The sequence below is a fragment of the Oncorhynchus kisutch genome, linkage group LG1 (genome assembly GCF_002021735.2).
Source record: "Oncorhynchus kisutch isolate 150728-3 linkage group LG1, Okis_V2, whole genome shotgun sequence".
In the NCBI taxonomy this organism is placed as follows: Eukaryota; Metazoa; Chordata; class Actinopteri; order Salmoniformes; family Salmonidae; genus Oncorhynchus; species Oncorhynchus kisutch.
The window spans coordinates 28837683-28855391 of record NC_034174.2 but is presented as its reverse complement, the minus strand read 5'-3'; the positions used below and the strand labels follow the sequence as shown (position 1 = coordinate 28855391).

General features: G+C 41.2%; 2 protein-coding genes across 6 annotated transcripts in view; both read left to right on the top strand.

Annotated features, from left to right (window-relative positions):
- Window positions 1–1573: 1573 nt before the first annotated feature.
- On the top strand, window positions 1574–8232 carry LOC109896584 (60S ribosomal protein L22). Its single transcript, XM_020490862.2, has 4 exons — window positions 1574–1679; window positions 3860–3976; window positions 6527–6651; window positions 7855–8232. Exons 1-4 carry the CDS (start codon window positions 1668–1670, stop codon window positions 7997–7999), a joined length of 399 nt encoding a protein of 132 aa, XP_020346451.1. The 5' UTR covers window positions 1574–1667; the 3' UTR covers window positions 8000–8232.
- Window positions 8233–9973: 1741 nt separating this feature from the next.
- Window positions 9974–17709, top strand: part of LOC109875254 (chromodomain-helicase-DNA-binding protein 5) — a 52070-nt gene continuing 44334 nt past the window's right edge. For all 5 annotated transcript variants that reach the window (XM_031813561.1, XM_031813624.1, XM_031813477.1 and 2 more), the window contains exon 1: window positions 9974–10908. In XM_031813561.1, coding sequence (XP_031669421.1) covers window positions 10842–10908 — 67 coding nt within the window. In that variant the 5' untranslated portion in view covers window positions 9974–10841. The remainder of the gene's footprint in view (window positions 10909–17709) is intronic.

The window sequence follows — 17709 nt, the reverse complement described above, 5'->3', positions numbered from 1 at the left end:
CGCTGGCCAGCTGACAAGTGTATTCACAGATGTTCAACCTCTGCCTGACCCAGTCTGTAATACTTACCTGTTTCAAGGAGACCACCATAGTCCCTATGCTCAAGAACGCCAAGGTAACCTGTCTAAATGACTATCGCCCCGTAACACTCACATCTAGAGCCATGAAATGCTTTGAAAGGCTGGTCATGGCTCACCATATCCTCTCAGACACCTTGGAGCCACTCCAATTTGCTTACCGCCCCAACAGATGCACAGATGCAATCTCTATTGCACTCCACACTGCCCTTTCCCACCTGGACAAAAGGAACACCGATGTGAGAATGCTGTTCATTAACTACAGCTCAGCGTTCAACACCATAGTGCCCTTGAAGCTCATCACTAAGCGAAGGTCCCTGGGACTGAACACCTCCCTTTGAAACTGGACCCTGGACTTCCAGACGGGCCGCACACTGGTGGTGAGGATAGACAATGACAAATCGGCCATGCTGACCCTCAACACGGGGGCCATTCAGGTGTGCATGCTTAGTCCCCTCCTGTACTCCCTGTTCACCCACGACTGCATGGCCGCGCACAACTCCAACGCCACCCATTAAGTTTTCAGATGACACAACAGTGATAGGCCTGATACAATAAAATCTAAATGTATTGTTCACATACACATGTTTAGCAGATGTTATTGCAGGTGTAGCGAAATGATTGTAACTACGATGACTACTGACTATGATGAGAGAGCCTATAGGGAGGTGGTCAGAGATTTGGCAGTGTGGTGCCAGGACAACAACCTCTTCCCTCAATGTCAGTAAGACAAAGGAGCTGATCTTGGACTACAGGAAACAGAGGGCTGAGCACAGGGCTGCTGCAACTTCGACAGGGCTGTAGCGGAGAGTAGAGAGCTTCAACTTCCTCGGTGTCCACATCACTAAGGATCTATCATTGTCGAAACACACCAACTGTCGTGAAGAAGGCACAACAACACCTTTTCCCCTACAGGAGGCTGAAAAGCTTTGGCATGGGTCCTCAGATCCTCAATATTCTACAGTTGCACCATTTGAGAGCAATTTTTTTCTTTGACAATTTTTGGGGCCTTCCTTTGAGACACCTGGTATAAAGGTCCTGGTTGGCAGGAAGCTTGGCCCCAGTGATATAATGGGCCGCACGCACTACCCTCTGTAGTGGCTTGCGGCCGGAGTCAGAGCAGTTGCCATACCAGGCAGTGATGCAACCAATCAGGATGCTCTTGATGGTGCAGCTGTAGAACCTTTTGAGGACCCTAAATCAAAACAATTTAGTGAATACCTGTAGCCCGGAGCCATGTATTTAGAACTCTATAAGCATATGGCTCTGCTGTAGCCCACATATGCCTGTTGACTCTATAATAATTGTGGAGTAGTCCTACTCTCAAAATTGGGTTCCAAGATGATTTCAGCTGATCCATAGTTGAAGTGTAGAATGACAATACAACTGTTTTGCCCAAATAATACTTTCAGCAGAAAAATAAATAAAATGATAAGAAAACTAAGTCAGAAACATCTCACTCAAACTGGGGCAAAGAATATCTCCTGGCCGAATCTATCCCCGATTCATGGATTTAATCTATTTATCTAGACCGGATATAGGGTTGTAATAAACCCCGCCTCTTCCTTTCTGGACAAGAATCGTTGGCCAACATGGCTCCGATTGTGAGTACTCACGGTGAAATATGTTGTATAGCAAACTATAATATGTTTTTATTGTCTGTCGTTTATTGTACTTGATGTGCACGTAATAAATCCATATTGGACTGTGTTTCCGTGAGGCCAAATAAGTAAAGGAGTACCAATAAATGGCTTTGTTTACCAGTTGGGCCTGCACCCAATGAACCACGCTGTAGCAATTTAGTTTATGCGTTACCTAGCTATTCGGCAACTGTATCTTAAACGTGAACCATCGGCACACCAGCTGGCAATGCACTAGATAGAAGTTGTCGTGCTAAATGAAATCCGATTAATGGCACTTTAAAAATGAATGCAAATAACGTTGGGCCCGGTTTCCCAAAAGCATCAGTCAGCATGTGTCGGTTCGAAATTGGTTAGGCGAACCAGACGAGTGTGCTTGCATACTTAATTTAAGATCTGAGACTTACGCTTGAAAAACGAGAAAGTACCGGCAATGGTACCATGTCCATATTGGGCACCGTAGTCAGTAATACACGTCCTCAAAATAGTCTGAATTAATCTAAGGGTGCGTTCGTATAGTCATTCTGGCGATCTACTCCGATTTCAGAGCGCACTCGTCTGAGTGCCAGAGCGCAAAATAACTGATTAATTTACGAACGTGCAACACCCGTTGAATATGTCCGGTCTCAGTAAATGTAGAATTAAAACGTGATTAAATTGTTGCCCGCAGTACAATTGGTCACCAAAGCTGTAGATAACGTGAACGGCCAAACCCGCTCTGCTAGGGCTGGTAAAATGGTCAGTGAGGTTCTCTCATTTGTGACTGGAAGTAACTAGCCAACTTTATCCAGCTAACTTGGGTACTTGACTGGCCAAATTTTGGCTGTGCACGACCACATGAAAAACTTTTTTATTTAATTAGGCAAGTCAGTTAAGAATGAGTTCTTATTTACAATGGCGGCCAAACCGGACGAAGCTGAGCCAATTGTGCGCCGCTCTATGGGACTCCAGATTAGGTCCTTTTGTGATACAGCCCGGGATCGAACCAGGGTTTGTAATGACACCTCTAGCACCGAGATGCAGTGCTAGAGTGCTACCACTGCGCCACTTGGGAGTAGAACTTGCGGGAACACCAAAATGAACAGAAACTTTACAAAATATCATAATATATGCACAAACTGATGGGAATAATGCGTGGATGCCTTTAAGTACATCGCTAGAACCATTGAGCTCAACGGTTCTAACGATATACTTAAGCATTTGGGAAACCGGGCCCTGGCCAGTTTGATAACACACACCAAGTTAGCTAGTTTTAAAAACAGATTATCCATTTTATTGTCAAATGGCTGATATAACAATGGAAATACATGTTTTCAAAAATAGAAAGCAGTAAGGAGGTAAGATCAAGAGGGACCATTCTAGCCCATGAGAGGGCAGGTAGATGTGTACAACAGGCATGTAAAGTGTTTTTTTTACCTAAAAGTTTCCAGAATGTCACCTGGCCTAATTATATCAGTACATTCATAACCTATGCATCACAAAACTTCTATTAGATCAAATAAGACCCATGTGGCTTAGTTTGGAGAGCATGGCGCTTGCAACACCAGGGGGTGGTTTCGATTTCCACAGGGCACCAGCACAACAAAAATTATCCACTCACTACTGTTAATTAAGTCTGCTAAATTACAAATTGTAAGATTTATTTTTTATAGTTGACCAAATTCAACACCGTCTCATTGACTTCCATACAAAAACTCCTAGCTTGGTGAGCGGGAAAAACCGACACCTGCTGGAGAATGATTTTGAGCCCAGTTATCCCTCTCGCTTCGCCTCTTCCTGTTTTTAACAACCAAGCACCAAAGACAGTACAATTGGCAGAAATTGCTTCTGTAAATAAGAATTTGTTCTTAACTGACTTGTCTAGTTAAATAAAGATAAAATAAATGTTAAACACTGCTAGCACGTTAGATACTTAAACGAAACCGCCAGTGGTGTATTCATCATGCCAACTCTGTTATGTTTTGCACCAGAAAATATTTACTCCAAACGGAAATCGTTTTGCAACAAAAACAAGTTTCTATTGGACAAATTCGGGTAGGTCCCTCCCTGTTCCGTTTGGTTCTTAAATGGTAATCGATTTCCTTTGCATGACAATGTATCAAGTAATTTGGAATAACGTTAGCCCCTCTGCAATGTCTTGACAGAAGAAGCAGGTCATCAAAAAGACCAAAACAGGTGGCAAGAAGAAGAAGCAGGTCCTGAAGTTCACCCTGGACTGCACTCACCCAGTGGAGGATGGCATCATGGATGCTGCCAACTTTGTAAGTAGCCAATGTTAGAGAAAATAACATGCAATATCCTAGGGCTGGGAATTGCCACGAAGTTCACAATATGATATTATTGCGTTTCTCACTATTCTATATGTCTTGCGATTCGATACTATTAGTGCGAGTGACGTTCCAAACATATTGCTCACTTGTTGCAAAGAGATGAAAATGATTTTTGATCAGTCATGGAAATAAGTTCTGTAAATATGTTGGCTCCCTATTTTAAAAAGATGAAGAACAAGCCTTGAGATGAAAAATACCAGTGTTTTGTCACAGGCACAGCTGACTAGCACTAGCTAATGCTACCTACCCATGTGTTGGTCCCATGTTTCATGAGCATTATTCAACAGCAGTCAAGGTTGTTCTTGCTCTGAGGCCTATAATGCGCTAATATATTAAGTGGACAATACGGAATGTTTTTTAATTTAAAGACTAATCAACACAGATTTTACGGGGGTGTGAGTTCGCTGATGCTCTCTATTGGCCTATATGTACATTCAGAAAGTTTCCAAAAGTAGCCTATCTCTTTAATATGAATCAAACACTCCTGTCATGATGTAATCTTGTGAAAGGCCTATTCTCAGTAGCTTAGACTACATTATTTCTCTCATTATGGCCTCTTCTCTTTGAAAAACCACCCCCGAATGGTTGTCTGTGACAGTGTTAATTGGCCTGGCCAATTACTGTGACCTCAAATTTCAAGACTGGCACAGCCCTAATTGTAATGTTATTTTTGGTGTTGATGAGTTACTCCGGTGATGGGAGGATAAACTGCATTAAGTAATTAGCCTAGGCACAGAGGCCTGCTAGCCAGCTGCACAGATGGGACACATTTGCAATGTGGTATTTAGCTATGGGACACAATTCACTGGTATGTAGCTATGTTTTTATCTATTTGTAGTGCTTTAGCCACTGAATTCTAGTAGTTTTTACTTTAAAGAATAAAACGTCAATCACAAAATGTGCCACTTGCACAATACAGCTAATTCCGCACAGCACTGCATCTCGCCTGGGTTGTAGCCTCAGCGAACGGCGTGGGGCACTAGCATTCGTCATGGATGTGGGGGTTGTAAAACATGAATTTGGACCAATCCCCAACAACCCATATATCAAACTTTAGCTACTAAGCTCTACTTTGTAACTTTCTGTTTGTTTAGTCTCTGATAACATTTGAATGAGAGTAGTGATGAAAACCTTTACTTTATATTTCTGTCAAAATATGTCCGATGACTGAAACACCTTCAGGACTTTCCCACACTTCTTGGAAATACAATGTTGCATCGGTCTTACTGTGGTATGTTTGGGAATACTCATCGCAAATATGAAAACAGATTTGGCAAGTTTCACAAATTGGGCAGTCCCACAGATCTGAATGTTCTTAGCACGGCACCTGCTTTACATTTGGGCTCATATCGTGTCAATATCATAAAGCACAGGATTGGGATTGTTAGACATGGGTAACAACTGCCAGAATAATGTTTTCAAATTAGTTATCTATTTTGACAAGCATATTATTGACATTTAGTGGGGAGAAAAATATATTTTGGGGGGTAGAATCCATTGTTGCGTCAACCTAACGCCATAATAATATCGCCGAAATGTAACTCGATTGTATTTTTATTTATTTTTTCACTACAATATCCTATTAAATGTCTTTATTACTAGAGAAGGGCCCTATTATTTCGATGTAAACATTGCATGGCACAAATGATTCATAATCCAGATACTCCTGGTTTATCCACGTTATGCTGATACTGGCCTGTCTTCAATGTAGTAACGCTACAACTGTAATGGATAGTGGGGTATGATATTTTGCAGTTGGTGTGTTACACCGCAGACCATTAGGATTCAGATTAGTGCTGAGCGATTAGGGGTTTTTGAGGTTGGTTTCGGTTGGATTATAAACAAATAATCACGTTTTTTGGTTTCAATAATTTTTGTGGGTGACTGCTGTAATAACACTGAATAAAAGTCCGATGGTGGTGACTGCCCATTGCTGGTTCACTTACTAACCATAATTTATTTCCTTTACTTTAATAAAATATTTGTTTTATGTTATGACATATCAGTACTTTGGACTAACAGATTGTTTGTTGGTCAGCTCGGGCCCAGGTTATTACAGTTGTGAAACGTGAATGCCATTTGTGGCTAGCATTAATGCAAGGTGACTCTACATCTGGGCTTTATTTAATGGGGGTCAGGGTTCAAATTTTACATTGACTTGGCTAGCCCCGAAGTGTTCTGGGGGTGCCTGACGTATCCTGATAGTTGCAATGACACTTGTACTTGTCTTCTCTTACTTGCACTGATTTTGCTGTTAGCTGCTTTGAGGAACTTTTAGTTAGTATGACTATATGTGGTTGTTGTACCTAACTAAAGTTAAATGCGTTAACTAAATTCCTCTGAATTAGAGCGTCTACTAAATGTTTAACATGTAAATTATATTGACAGAATATTTGCAGCAGTATGTAGCAGTCATTACAGCTAGTATCCATATTTGGGAGAAAGACTGTCCTAAAATACACCTTTGGTCTTGTTGGTTAGGAGCAATTCCTGCAGGAGCGCATCAAGGTCAACGGTAAAGCTGGGAACCTGGGTGGTGGTGTGGTGTCCATTGAGAGGAGCAAGAGCAAAATCGCTGTGAATTCTGAAGTGCCCTTCTCCAAAAGGTATGTTTAAATCTAGATTTTTTAAAATGCCCTGCTTGCAATTGTGATGTGCCGAGCAACATCACTTGCCATTTTATGTTGTTGTCTGATGGAGGGACTTGGTTCGTCTCCACAGTTATGCATGTAAGGGTTATTGCATTTTCACCTGTTCAATTAGGAAGTTGGAGCTGTCTTTCTCTTTATGTTATGTTTTCCATGTTGCTTCCTGTTATGGGGTCATGCCACTGTTTTGTAATCAATGTTAGGCCTTTATTGGTTTTATTGTTTTGCCTGATGGACAGTCTGGAGCAAATCCATGTATAATTAATTATTTGAAGTGCTTTTAAAGTGATTAGCGTTTGAAATAAGGTCTGAGGCTCATAAAATACTAACATTAGGCGGACTGAGATGTACATGAATAGAAAAAGTTAAGAGACATGGATAGAACGCATGTTATTTTTGGACATCAGTCAGTTTTATTTCCACAAGTGGAGATGCTGTGATCTGATCAATGTATCCAGCTGTGAACATGATTTTTGTCAGTTCTATTAAAAAATGTTTCCATGTCACCATGTATCCTCAGACATTCATTGACTCTTAAGCACTGTCTGAAGCTATATTGAACCCTATATGGCATGAAATTATAGTAAACTAGGAACCCCCCCAACCTGGTAAATAATTGGAAATGTATAATTTATAATCATGGATTTATTTTACATTGTGCTTTTCATAACAAGAACAATCTCAGTTGCTTTAAAAATAAAATTGGGGATCTGGCGGTTCTATCGCATCACTCGATGACAGGCAGTTCGGAAAGGTACAGTTGAAGTCAGAAGTTTACATACACTTAGGTTGGAGTCATTAAAATAGTTTTTCAACCACTCCACAAAAGTCTTGTTAACAAACTAGTTTTTGCGGGTCGGTTAGGACATTTAGCAATTTTCCAACAATTGTTTACAGACGGGGTGTCTCACATTGATGTTTCAATTGTGAGGAGGGAGTCCTGATTTGTTATGGGGGTGCAAATTGTTTAGAAAATTGCAGATAGAAAAGTTAAACATGGGGTTGATTCAATGTTCTGCATGTCATTTTGTCCTAATTGCACTTTCTGATAAGTTCTCAAAATATAAATCTAACAAATGTACAGTACACCTTTGTCACAATGTAATTTTCAATGGGTTTTACATTGCTGACACTGCTGGTCTTTCCTCTCCTTTCTGACAGGTATTTGAAATATCTGACCAAGAAGTACCTGAAGAAGAACAACCTGAGGGACTGGCTGCGTGTGGTGGCCAACACCAAGGAGAGTTACGAACTGCGCTACTTCCAGATCAACCAGGATGAGGAGGAGGAGGAGGACGAAGATTAAATCCATGCCACTGTCTTTTGTCAATAAAATTTCAAAGGAACGAAAGCTTCTCACATGGTTTTATTTGCTGATTTGAGACTAAACCTGCACATTTGAAAAGGTGTACCTACTCTTGCAATGCGCTGGTTAGACTTGAAAACCCATATTCTTTATCATGCAAAAATGTTTGTGCTCTGTGTTTACTTGGAGTTGTCTGGGGAAATATTGCAAGCAATAAATGTATTTGTTACCAACAGCTTTCTACTTTGACAACACTCAACCTTGAAACTGACAGTTGATTGCATTCAGATTTAGTTGTGTGTTAAGTTTGTACATAAAAATAATGATTCCATTTATCAATTAATGCTTCAAATAGTAGTGTGTGTTGGCTGAAATTACTTCTTGAATCTGCTTTTAGATAAATGGCGGGCTCTAAAAATGACGCTTCTTTCATTTTATGTGGTCCAACCATAGAGTGTATGGGCAAAGATTGTTTAAATTAACTTATCTAGAAACTCCAAAAACGGAGTTTCTTTCTCCAAAAGAATTCGCTCATCACGCCTACAGACGATTTCATGGTGACGTTGGCTGGCTAGGCACATGCGCAGAAACACGTCATTTGGTCTAATGGTCGTTTCGCAACGAATTGCGCATGTGCAGCCCGTCAGTCACTCCGAAGAAAATGAAAACGTATCAGTCTATTTTATTTAACCAGGCAAGTCAGTTAAGAACCAATTCTTATTTACAATGACGGCCTAGCAAAATGTTTCATGTGGGGAAGGGGGATTAAATAAAAATATAGGACAAAGCACATCACGGCGAGAGACACCAAAACACTATATAAAAAAGAGACGTAAGACAACAGCGTGGCAGCACAAAACATGGTACAAACATTATTGGGCAAAGACCACAGCACAAAGGGCAAGAAGGTAGAGACAATACATCACGTCAATCAGCCACAATTTTCAGTAAGAGTGTCCATGATTAAGTCTTTGAATGAAGAGATGGAGATAAAACTCCAGTTTGATTGGGTGTTTTTTTTGCAGCTCGTTCCAGTCGCTAGCTGCAGCGAACTGGAAAGAGGAGCGACCCAGGTATGTGTGTGCTTTGGGACCAGAATGTGACTGGGAGAGAGGCCTAAGAGGGTTTTATAAATAAGCATCAACCAGTGGGTCTTGTGGGTCTTGTGACGTGTATACAGAGAAGACCACTTTACAGAGGAGTATAGAGTGCAGTGATGTGTCCTATAAGGAGCATTGGTGGCAAATCTGATGGGCGAATGGTAAAGAACATCTAGCTGCACCCTTACCTGCCTATCTATAAATGACGTATCCATAATCTATTAAGGGTAGGATGGTCATCTGAATCGGGGTTAGTTTGGCAGCTGGGGTGAAAGAGGAGCGATTACGATAGAGGAAACCACGTCTAGATTTAACCTTATTCTGCAGCTTTGATATGTGCTGAGAGGACAGTGTACCCCATACTCCCAAGTACTTGTATGAAGTGACTACCTCAAGCTCTTAAAAACCCTCAGAGGTGGTAATCACACCGGAGAAGAGTGGCAATTCTTCTCACCAAACCGCATGGCCTTTGTTTTGGAGGTGTACAGAACAAGGTTAAGGGCAGAGAAAGCTTGGTAGACTAAGAAAGCTTTGTTGTAGAGAGTTTAACACAAAATCCTGGGAGGGGCTAGCTGAGTATAATACTATCTGCATATAAATGGGTGAGAGCGCTTCCTACTTTCACGAGGTAATATCATGTTCAGGCACTTAAAACATTTTCTTGAATCAATGTGACTTTTAGATTTCAAGAAAATGAACTAAGGAATAATGTGTCGCATCTCTCATTGACTTCTCAAACCCCGGTCTGTTCTGCCGACTGCTTCACAAGCTTTCCCGGAAGTATCGCGATGTTGGACCTATGGGTTTAGAAACTCTGGTCTTGATCACACGAGCGTCTTGTTCCCGCGGTGGTAACCTTGACAACTGTCCAAGCAAGCGACTGCACACTTGCCAATAACTGGATTTCTTGTCAGTGAAAGGAAGTTTGTTGAATGCATGCCTTTGCTAAATACTTTCTAAAACCTAAAGGAAATGGACTACTATACTTGAAATTGCAATTCAACCAAATCTACTGTAGGCTACAATGTCACGAACGAATGCCCTCTCTCTAATGTAGGCTAGCTGATTATTTACTTTGTAATATTCGCACTTCGGCACGCGTAGCCTACATCAATCAAGATACAATATAGCCAAAATTACCGCTACCTAAAATCGATATAATTATCGTTAAACGACGTAATTTTGGCGGTTATTCAAACCCAGTTTGACTTAGATTGATTGTCTTACTGGATACACGATTACGTTGCATTGAATCCATTTGAAACGACATGCAAAGTGGGGACTCGCGAGGGGATTGAATCCCCCCACTCCCCATACCCTGGTGTAACCTCAATTTCTTTGGACTTGCTTGGGAAAATGGGCAAAGCGACAGGCTGGTGGTGCACACAGTGGCATTGCTACTTGCAGCACTGCTCACTACTAGCAAAAGTAGTAACTAGGGGAGCATGCCTAACTAGTTGTGGTGAAAATTATGGGATGGATTGTCATGGCAACAGACCAGACGTCACAATTTGGGCATGTGTTCCATTTTTGTCTTTCTTATTTTCAGACTGGAGGACTTAGATAGTGAAGAGTGGAAAAGGAAACAGATTTTTTCCAACAAAAAGAAGGAAGCCATCTTTCTTGAAAATAAATTGTATTTACACAAGTATCATACAATTATTTTCCGGGAGGCACGAAGAGGTGAACAGTGGCATTTTCAGGGTTAACTTTCAGAGAGGTTTTTTTTGTATGCGATAAAGATGCCTGGGTCGTTAAGCAATGAAGACGAGGGACAAGACGACATGGATTTTGAAGACGAGATACCAGGTGAGGGAATGAAGTAAGGGGAGGGGGAGTTTCTGCCCTGAATATATTTTGCGCTGCTATACGCCTAGTTGAATGTGGGGGAAAGGGCTTGCCCTACGTTCTAGGAGAAAAGAGGAGGGGTGGGGTGCAGTAAGCATTCCAATTTATTATTTTAGTACTACCCGTTTTCCTCGGGCACAGGTTTGCAGGGGTCGCCAATGTGTCATCTTCAAATGATGATATGATATGGCCGAAAGAAAAGCCGCCATCTGTGGTAGCCTACTGAAATGACCCGGTCCGAGAAAAGAACAGCCGCAGGCATCAGTGCGTTCGTGTGAAAAAAAATATGAAAACCTCCGATGTTAGGCCACCGAACTCCATTTTACTTTGACTGCGATCAGCATAGATAGCCTACTTGATTTTTGTTATTAGATTTAGGCACATGCACAATTTTGTTGGTGCACCCTTTTATGCTCCTACCATATACTGTTTTTTAATATTGTTTCTTTATGAGGTCAGAAGTTGCACCGATCGATCACATGCTGTGACAGCTGAATAAAAGGTATTCGTTGTCTATAAATTAATGTAAATAAACGTCCCATCTCACCCAGGTGCTACTGCCCCGTTATCACAAATTGTGCAGCTGTGTCCCAATTGTTTTGAGGCTCTTGTCCAAAGTCAGCAGTGGCCGCAGAGGTGCTGGGCTGTGACTATGAAAACACGTGTAACAGGAAAACAATAGTTTAGAGCAGGGGTCCCCAATTACATTCAGCCATGGGCAGATTTTTCCTTGAGTGGATGGTCAGGGGACCAGAATATAGTTGTAAATAATTTGTACACTGCTAATTGACCACAATAATCCCAAACAGTGCCGAAAGAAAGTATTCATACCCCATGATTTATTCCACTTTTTTTTTTAAGGCCTGAATTCAAATGTGGATTAAATATATATATATATATTTTCTAACCCATCTACACACAATACCCCCACACAATGACAAAGTGAAAACATGTTTTTATAAATGCTTGCTAATTTATTGAAAATGAAATACAGAAATATCTCATTTACATAAGTATTCACACCACTGAGTTAACACTTTGTAGAAGCTCCTTTTGCAGCGATTGCAGTTGTGAGTCTTTCTGGGTAAGTCTCTGAGCTTTCCATACCTGGATTGTTTGCCCATTATTCTTTTCAAAATTCTTCAAGCGCTGTCAAATTGGTTGTTGATCATTGCTAGACAAACATTTTCAGGTCTTGCCATAGATTTTCAAGTAGATTTATGTCAAAACTGGAACTCGGCCACTCAAGATTATTCATGTCTTCTTGGTGTGCAACTCCAGTGTATATTTGGCCTTCTGTTTTAGGTTATTGTCCTGCTGAAAGGTGAAATCATCTTCCAGTGTCCGGTGGAAAGCAGACTGAACCAGGTTTTCCTCTAGAATTTTGCCTGTGCTTAGCTCAATTCAGTACATTTTTTTCAATTCTGAAAAACTCCACGGACCTTAACGATTACAAGCATACCCATAACATGATGCAGCCACCACTATGCTTCAACATATGGAGAGTGTTACTCTGGAATGTGTTATATTGGATTTGCCCCAAACTTAACAGTTCATATTCAGGACAAAAAGTTAAATGCTTTGCCACATTGTTTTGCAGTATTACTTTAGTGCCTTGTTGCAAACAGGATGCATGTTTTGGAATATTTTTTATTCTGTACAGGCTTGCTTCTTTTCACTCTTGTCAAATAGGTTAGTATTGTGGAGTAACTATAATGTCGTTGATTCATCCTCAGTTTTCTCCTATCACAGCCATTATATTCTAACTGTTTTAACTTCACCATTGGCCTCATGGTGAAATCCCTGAGCGGTTTCCTTCCTCTCCGGCAACTGAGTTAAGAAGGGAGCCTGTATCTTTCTAATGACTTTGATGTGTAACCTTTATTTAACTAGGCAAGTCAGTTAAGAACAAATTCTTATTTACAATGACGGCCTATACCCGCCAAAGCCGGATGACGCTTAGCCAATTGTGCACCGCCCTATTGGGACTCCCAATCATGGCCGGTTGTGATACAGCCTGGAATCGAACCAGGGTGTCTGTAGTGACACCTCAAGCACTGAGATACAGTGCCTTATAGCCGCTGAGCCACTCGGGAGCCCAATACACCATCCAAAGTGTAATTGATAACGTCACCATGCTCAAATGGATATTCAATGTCTGATTTTTTAATTTTTAACCATATACCAATAGGTGCCCTTCTTTGGAAAACCTCTTTGGTCTTTGTGGTTGAGTCTGTCTTTGAAATTCACTGCTGAGGGACCTCACAGATAATTGTCTGTGTGGGCTACAGAAATTAGGTAGGAATTTAAAAAATGGTTAATGCAACTTATTATTTGACTTGTTAAGCAAATGTTTACTTGAGAACTTATTTAGGCTTGCCATAACAGGGCTGAATACCATATTGTCTCAAAACAATTCAGTTTATAATTTTGTATTAATTTGTATACAGTGCATTTGTAAAGTATTCACACTCCTTGACTTTTTCCACATTTTGTTATGTTACAGCCTTATTCTAAAATTGATTAAAAAATATATATATTCTCATTGATCTTCACACAATACCCCATAATGACAATTTTGCAATGTTATTCAAAATAAAAAGCTGAAATATCACATTTAATTAATAAGCATTCAGACCATTTACTCAGAACATTGTTGAAGCACCTTTGGCAATGATTACAGCCTCGAGTCCTCTTAGGTATGACGCTACAAGCTTGGCACACCTGTATTTGGGTAGTTTCTCCCATTCTTCTCTGCAGATCCTCTCAAGCTCTGTCAGGTTGGATGGTCTGTAAAACTACACTTTTGAATATACTCAAGACCATGGCCATGTTCAGTTGCCAAATGTTTTAGAATGATGGAGATAGAAATACCATGAATAAAGCCGATGTGATTCCTTATTCTTCATGTAAGAGGCATGCTTGTTTTACATAGAAATTGGCTATTTGAATGTTCAAAAACGTTGCGTCCTACTGAACGCGCCCCATGTGAACCCTCCAAACCTTAAAATGGTGAGAGCATGGTAGATGACATCTTTAAACCCATCAACTCATCTCTTATTTACACTGCTAGTTAAATAGGGTGCCCCCTGAGCCTGGTTTATCAACCTCTCCATCCATGGCAGTCAACCAGGTCCTAAATATCTGGGGAGCCAGTGGCTGAGCCAGTGTCAGGCCAGGGGTGATGTGATGAAGTACCCTACAGGAATGGTCCAGGCCAGGAGCCTGCCTTTTTATTCCACCATGTCAGTTCACTCAATACAATCATTGCATTCATAGTTTTTCTCCTCCAGCTAGCTCCAGGCCCCAGATGATTTACTACTGGATTAGCAGCCAGGGCTAGGGTTGCACATTTTGGGGAATATTCAGAGGTGGAAACTTTCTGTGAGAATTAACGGGAATATATTGGAATGAACGGAAATATATGCAAATTAATATTAATACCATTTAAATGTAGATGTTTTTTTACATTGTATATATTTACCATATCATATGGAGACAGAAACATAATCCTTTTACCTTATCATAAGTAGACATAATTGAAAATTATGAAATCCTTCTAATAGAAAAAAAAAACGATTTTAGTTATGAATGGAACTTTAATTAAATGAGTTGACTCTTCACATGGGATGACTTCACTGAACAACAAAAGAAAGGGAATGATCCCCAATGATCCATCGCATCTTTTCAACATAGATCTGTAAAATGATAGTCTAGAAACTAAAGCTTTGGTTTTCTTCTTCTCAGGCTTCCATGTCTTCTCCCTGAACCTCCTCAATGTCCACCCCTTGAACATCAGACTCTGAGGCCTCATCTTCACTGTCACTTTCCAACCTAGCTAGTTGAGGATGGCTCTTTGTCAGATTTGTCAAATTTGTCCGGATGGCCACCAATTTTTCAACCCTTGTATTGGTCAGCCTGTTGCGTGTTTTGGTGTGTGTGTTCCCAAACAAGGACCAGTTGCACTCTGAGGTGGCTGATGTTGGTGGGATTTGGAGGATGATGGAGGCAACAGGGGAAAGAGCCTCAGTTCCACAAAGTCCCTTCCACCAGGTGGCTGATGAGATATGTTGGCACGACTGCCATATTGCATCTCCATTGAAAGCCCTTGCTTGGAAGTGTACTTTGCCCGACTGCCAAGAACCTTGCCCTCATCCAGGCCAAGGTGGCGAGACACGGTAGTGATGACACCATAGGCCTTGTTGATCTCTGCATCAGACAGGATGCTCTTGCCAGCATACTTGGGGTCCAACATTGCTTGGAGCAACAGTGAAGTGGGCAGGGCAGTACGGATTCTTTCTCTTACATCAGCAAGCGGAGTCTGAACATCAGACAGGATGGCATTCTTTCCCTCAATATGTGCATTGGCTACTGCTATAGGTTTCAGGCTGCTTTACCACTCTCTCCCAAAATACATCCTCCAGGAGGATCCTCTTGATGGGGCTGTCCATATTGGCAGACTGTGATATGGCCATTTATTGGAGAGACTCCTTCCCCTAGAGGAGACTGTCAAACATGATGATAACACCACCCCAATGGATGTTGCAGCTTTAATATGGTGCTCTTATTCTTCTCTTTGCTTGGTGAGGTAGATTGCTGCTATAATTTGATGACCCTTCACATACCTAACCATTTCCTTGGCTCGCTTGTAGAGTGTATCCATTGTTTTCAGTGCCATGATGTCCTTGAGGAGTAGATTCAATGCATGAGCAGCACAGCCACTGGGTGTGATGTGAGGGTAGGACTCCTACTTTAGACCAAGCAGCTTTCATGTTCGCAGTATTGCCTGTCACCAGTGCAAATACCTTCTGTGGTCCAAGGTCATTGATGGCTGCCTTCAGCTCATCTGCAATGTAGAGACCAGTGTGTCTGTTGTCCCTTGTGTCTGTGCTCTTATAGAAAACTGGTTGAGGGTTGGAGATGGTGTAGTTAATTATTCCTTGCCCACGAACATTCGACCACCCATCAGCGATGATTGCAATACAGTCTGCTTTCTCTGTGATTGGCTTGACCTTCACTTGAACTCAGTTGAACTCTGCATCCAGCTAATGAGTAGAAAAAGCATGTCTGGTTGGAGGGGTGTATGCTGGGCGAAGAACATTCAGAAATCTCTTCCAATACACATTGCCTGTGAGCATCAGAGGTGAACCAGTTGTATACACAGCTCGAGCAAGACATTCATCAGCATTTCTCTGACTACGTTCCTCCATTGAGTCAACAAAACCTCTGATTCCAGGAGGACCATGAGCTGTTGCTATCGATAAGGTGTCTGATTCATCATTTTCAACTCAAATAGAAGTAGAGGGACTTTTGTCAGAGGTTGCTTGTTGTGAGCACTGAGGGAACTTTATGCACTTGGCCAGATGATTCTGCATCTTTGTTGCATTCTTCACATATGATTTGGCACAGTATTTGCACATGTACACAGCTTTTCCTTCTACATTAGCTGTAGTGAAATGTCTCCACACATCAGATAGTGCCCGTGGCATTGTCCTCTAAAGATGAGAAAAAAATGAGTAAAATAACCCAAATATACAATTTAAATAGTTAAGCAGTTAGATTAAACAACTCCTTTGTAAGATACATGTTTTAAAATGAAACATGCATGGAAACAGGTGAATTAACACTCCTCAGTTAGCAGGCTCAAGCAAGCTAAAACCAACATGGTAGCAAAAACTAACTAGCAGAAATTGTTAAGTTAGAAATGATTTAAACACACTTTGCTGTAGTCTACTATTTACTAGTTAACAAAAAATCATGTATGTCATATAAAATATATTCACCCCACCAAGTATTGTAATCAAACCTTACCAAAAAGCATTTAGTCCTTGGCTCAGACAGTGTAGTAGTGTCGGCTCAATATTTATTTATTTATTTATTTTAATTTTACCTTTATTTAACCAGGTAGGCTAGTTGAGAACAAGTTCTCATTTGCAACTGCGACCTGGCCCAAATAAAGCATAGCAATTCGACACATACAACAACACAGAGTTACACATGGAATAAACAAAACATACAGTCAATAATACAGTAGAACAAAAGAAAACAAAAATTCTACATACAGTGAGTGCAAATGAGGTAAGTTAAGGAAACAAATAGGCCATTGTGGCGAAGTAATTACAATATAGCAATTAAACACTGGAACGGTAGATCGGCAGAAGATGAATGTGCAGGTAGAGATACTGGGGTGCAAAGGAGCTAAATAAATAAATAAATACCAGTATGGGGTTGAGGTAGGTAGATAGGCTAAGTACAGGTGCAGTGATCTGTAAAATGCTCTGACAGCTGGTGCTTGGAGATGTGAGTCTCCAGCTTCAGAGATTTTTGCAATTCGTTCCAGTCATGGGCAGCAGAGAACTGGAAGGAAAGATGACCAAAGGAGGAATTGGCTTTGGGGGTGAACAGTGAGATATATCTGCTGGTGCTCGTGCTACGAGTGGGTGCTGCTATGGTGACCAGTGAGCTGAGATAAGGCGGGGCTTTACCTAGCAGAGACTTGTAGATAACCAGCGGGTTTGGCGACGAGTATGAAGCGAGGGCCAACCAACGAGAGCGTACAGGTCGCAATGGTGGTTAGTGTATGGGACTTTGGTGACAAAACGGATGGCACTGTGATAGACTGCATCCAGTTTGTTGAGTAGAGTGTTGGAGGGCATTTTTATAGATGACATCACCGAAGTCGAGGATCGGTAGGATGGTCAGTTTTACGAGGGTATGTTTGGCAGCATGAGTGAAGGCTGCTTTGTTGCGATATAGGAAGCC

What these genes read in the sequence shown, in the direction of transcription:
- LOC109896584 (XM_020490862.2), top strand. An exon ending in TCATGGATGCTGCCAACTTT is followed by an intron (nt 3,977 to 6,526) that starts GTAAGTAGCCAA and finishes CTTGTTGGTTAG; the next exon opens with GAGCAATTCCTGCAGGAGCG. An exon ending in GAAGTGCCCTTCTCCAAAAG is followed by an intron (nt 6,652 to 7,854) that starts GTATGTTTAAAT and finishes CCTTTCTGACAG; the next exon opens with GTATTTGAAATATCTGACCA.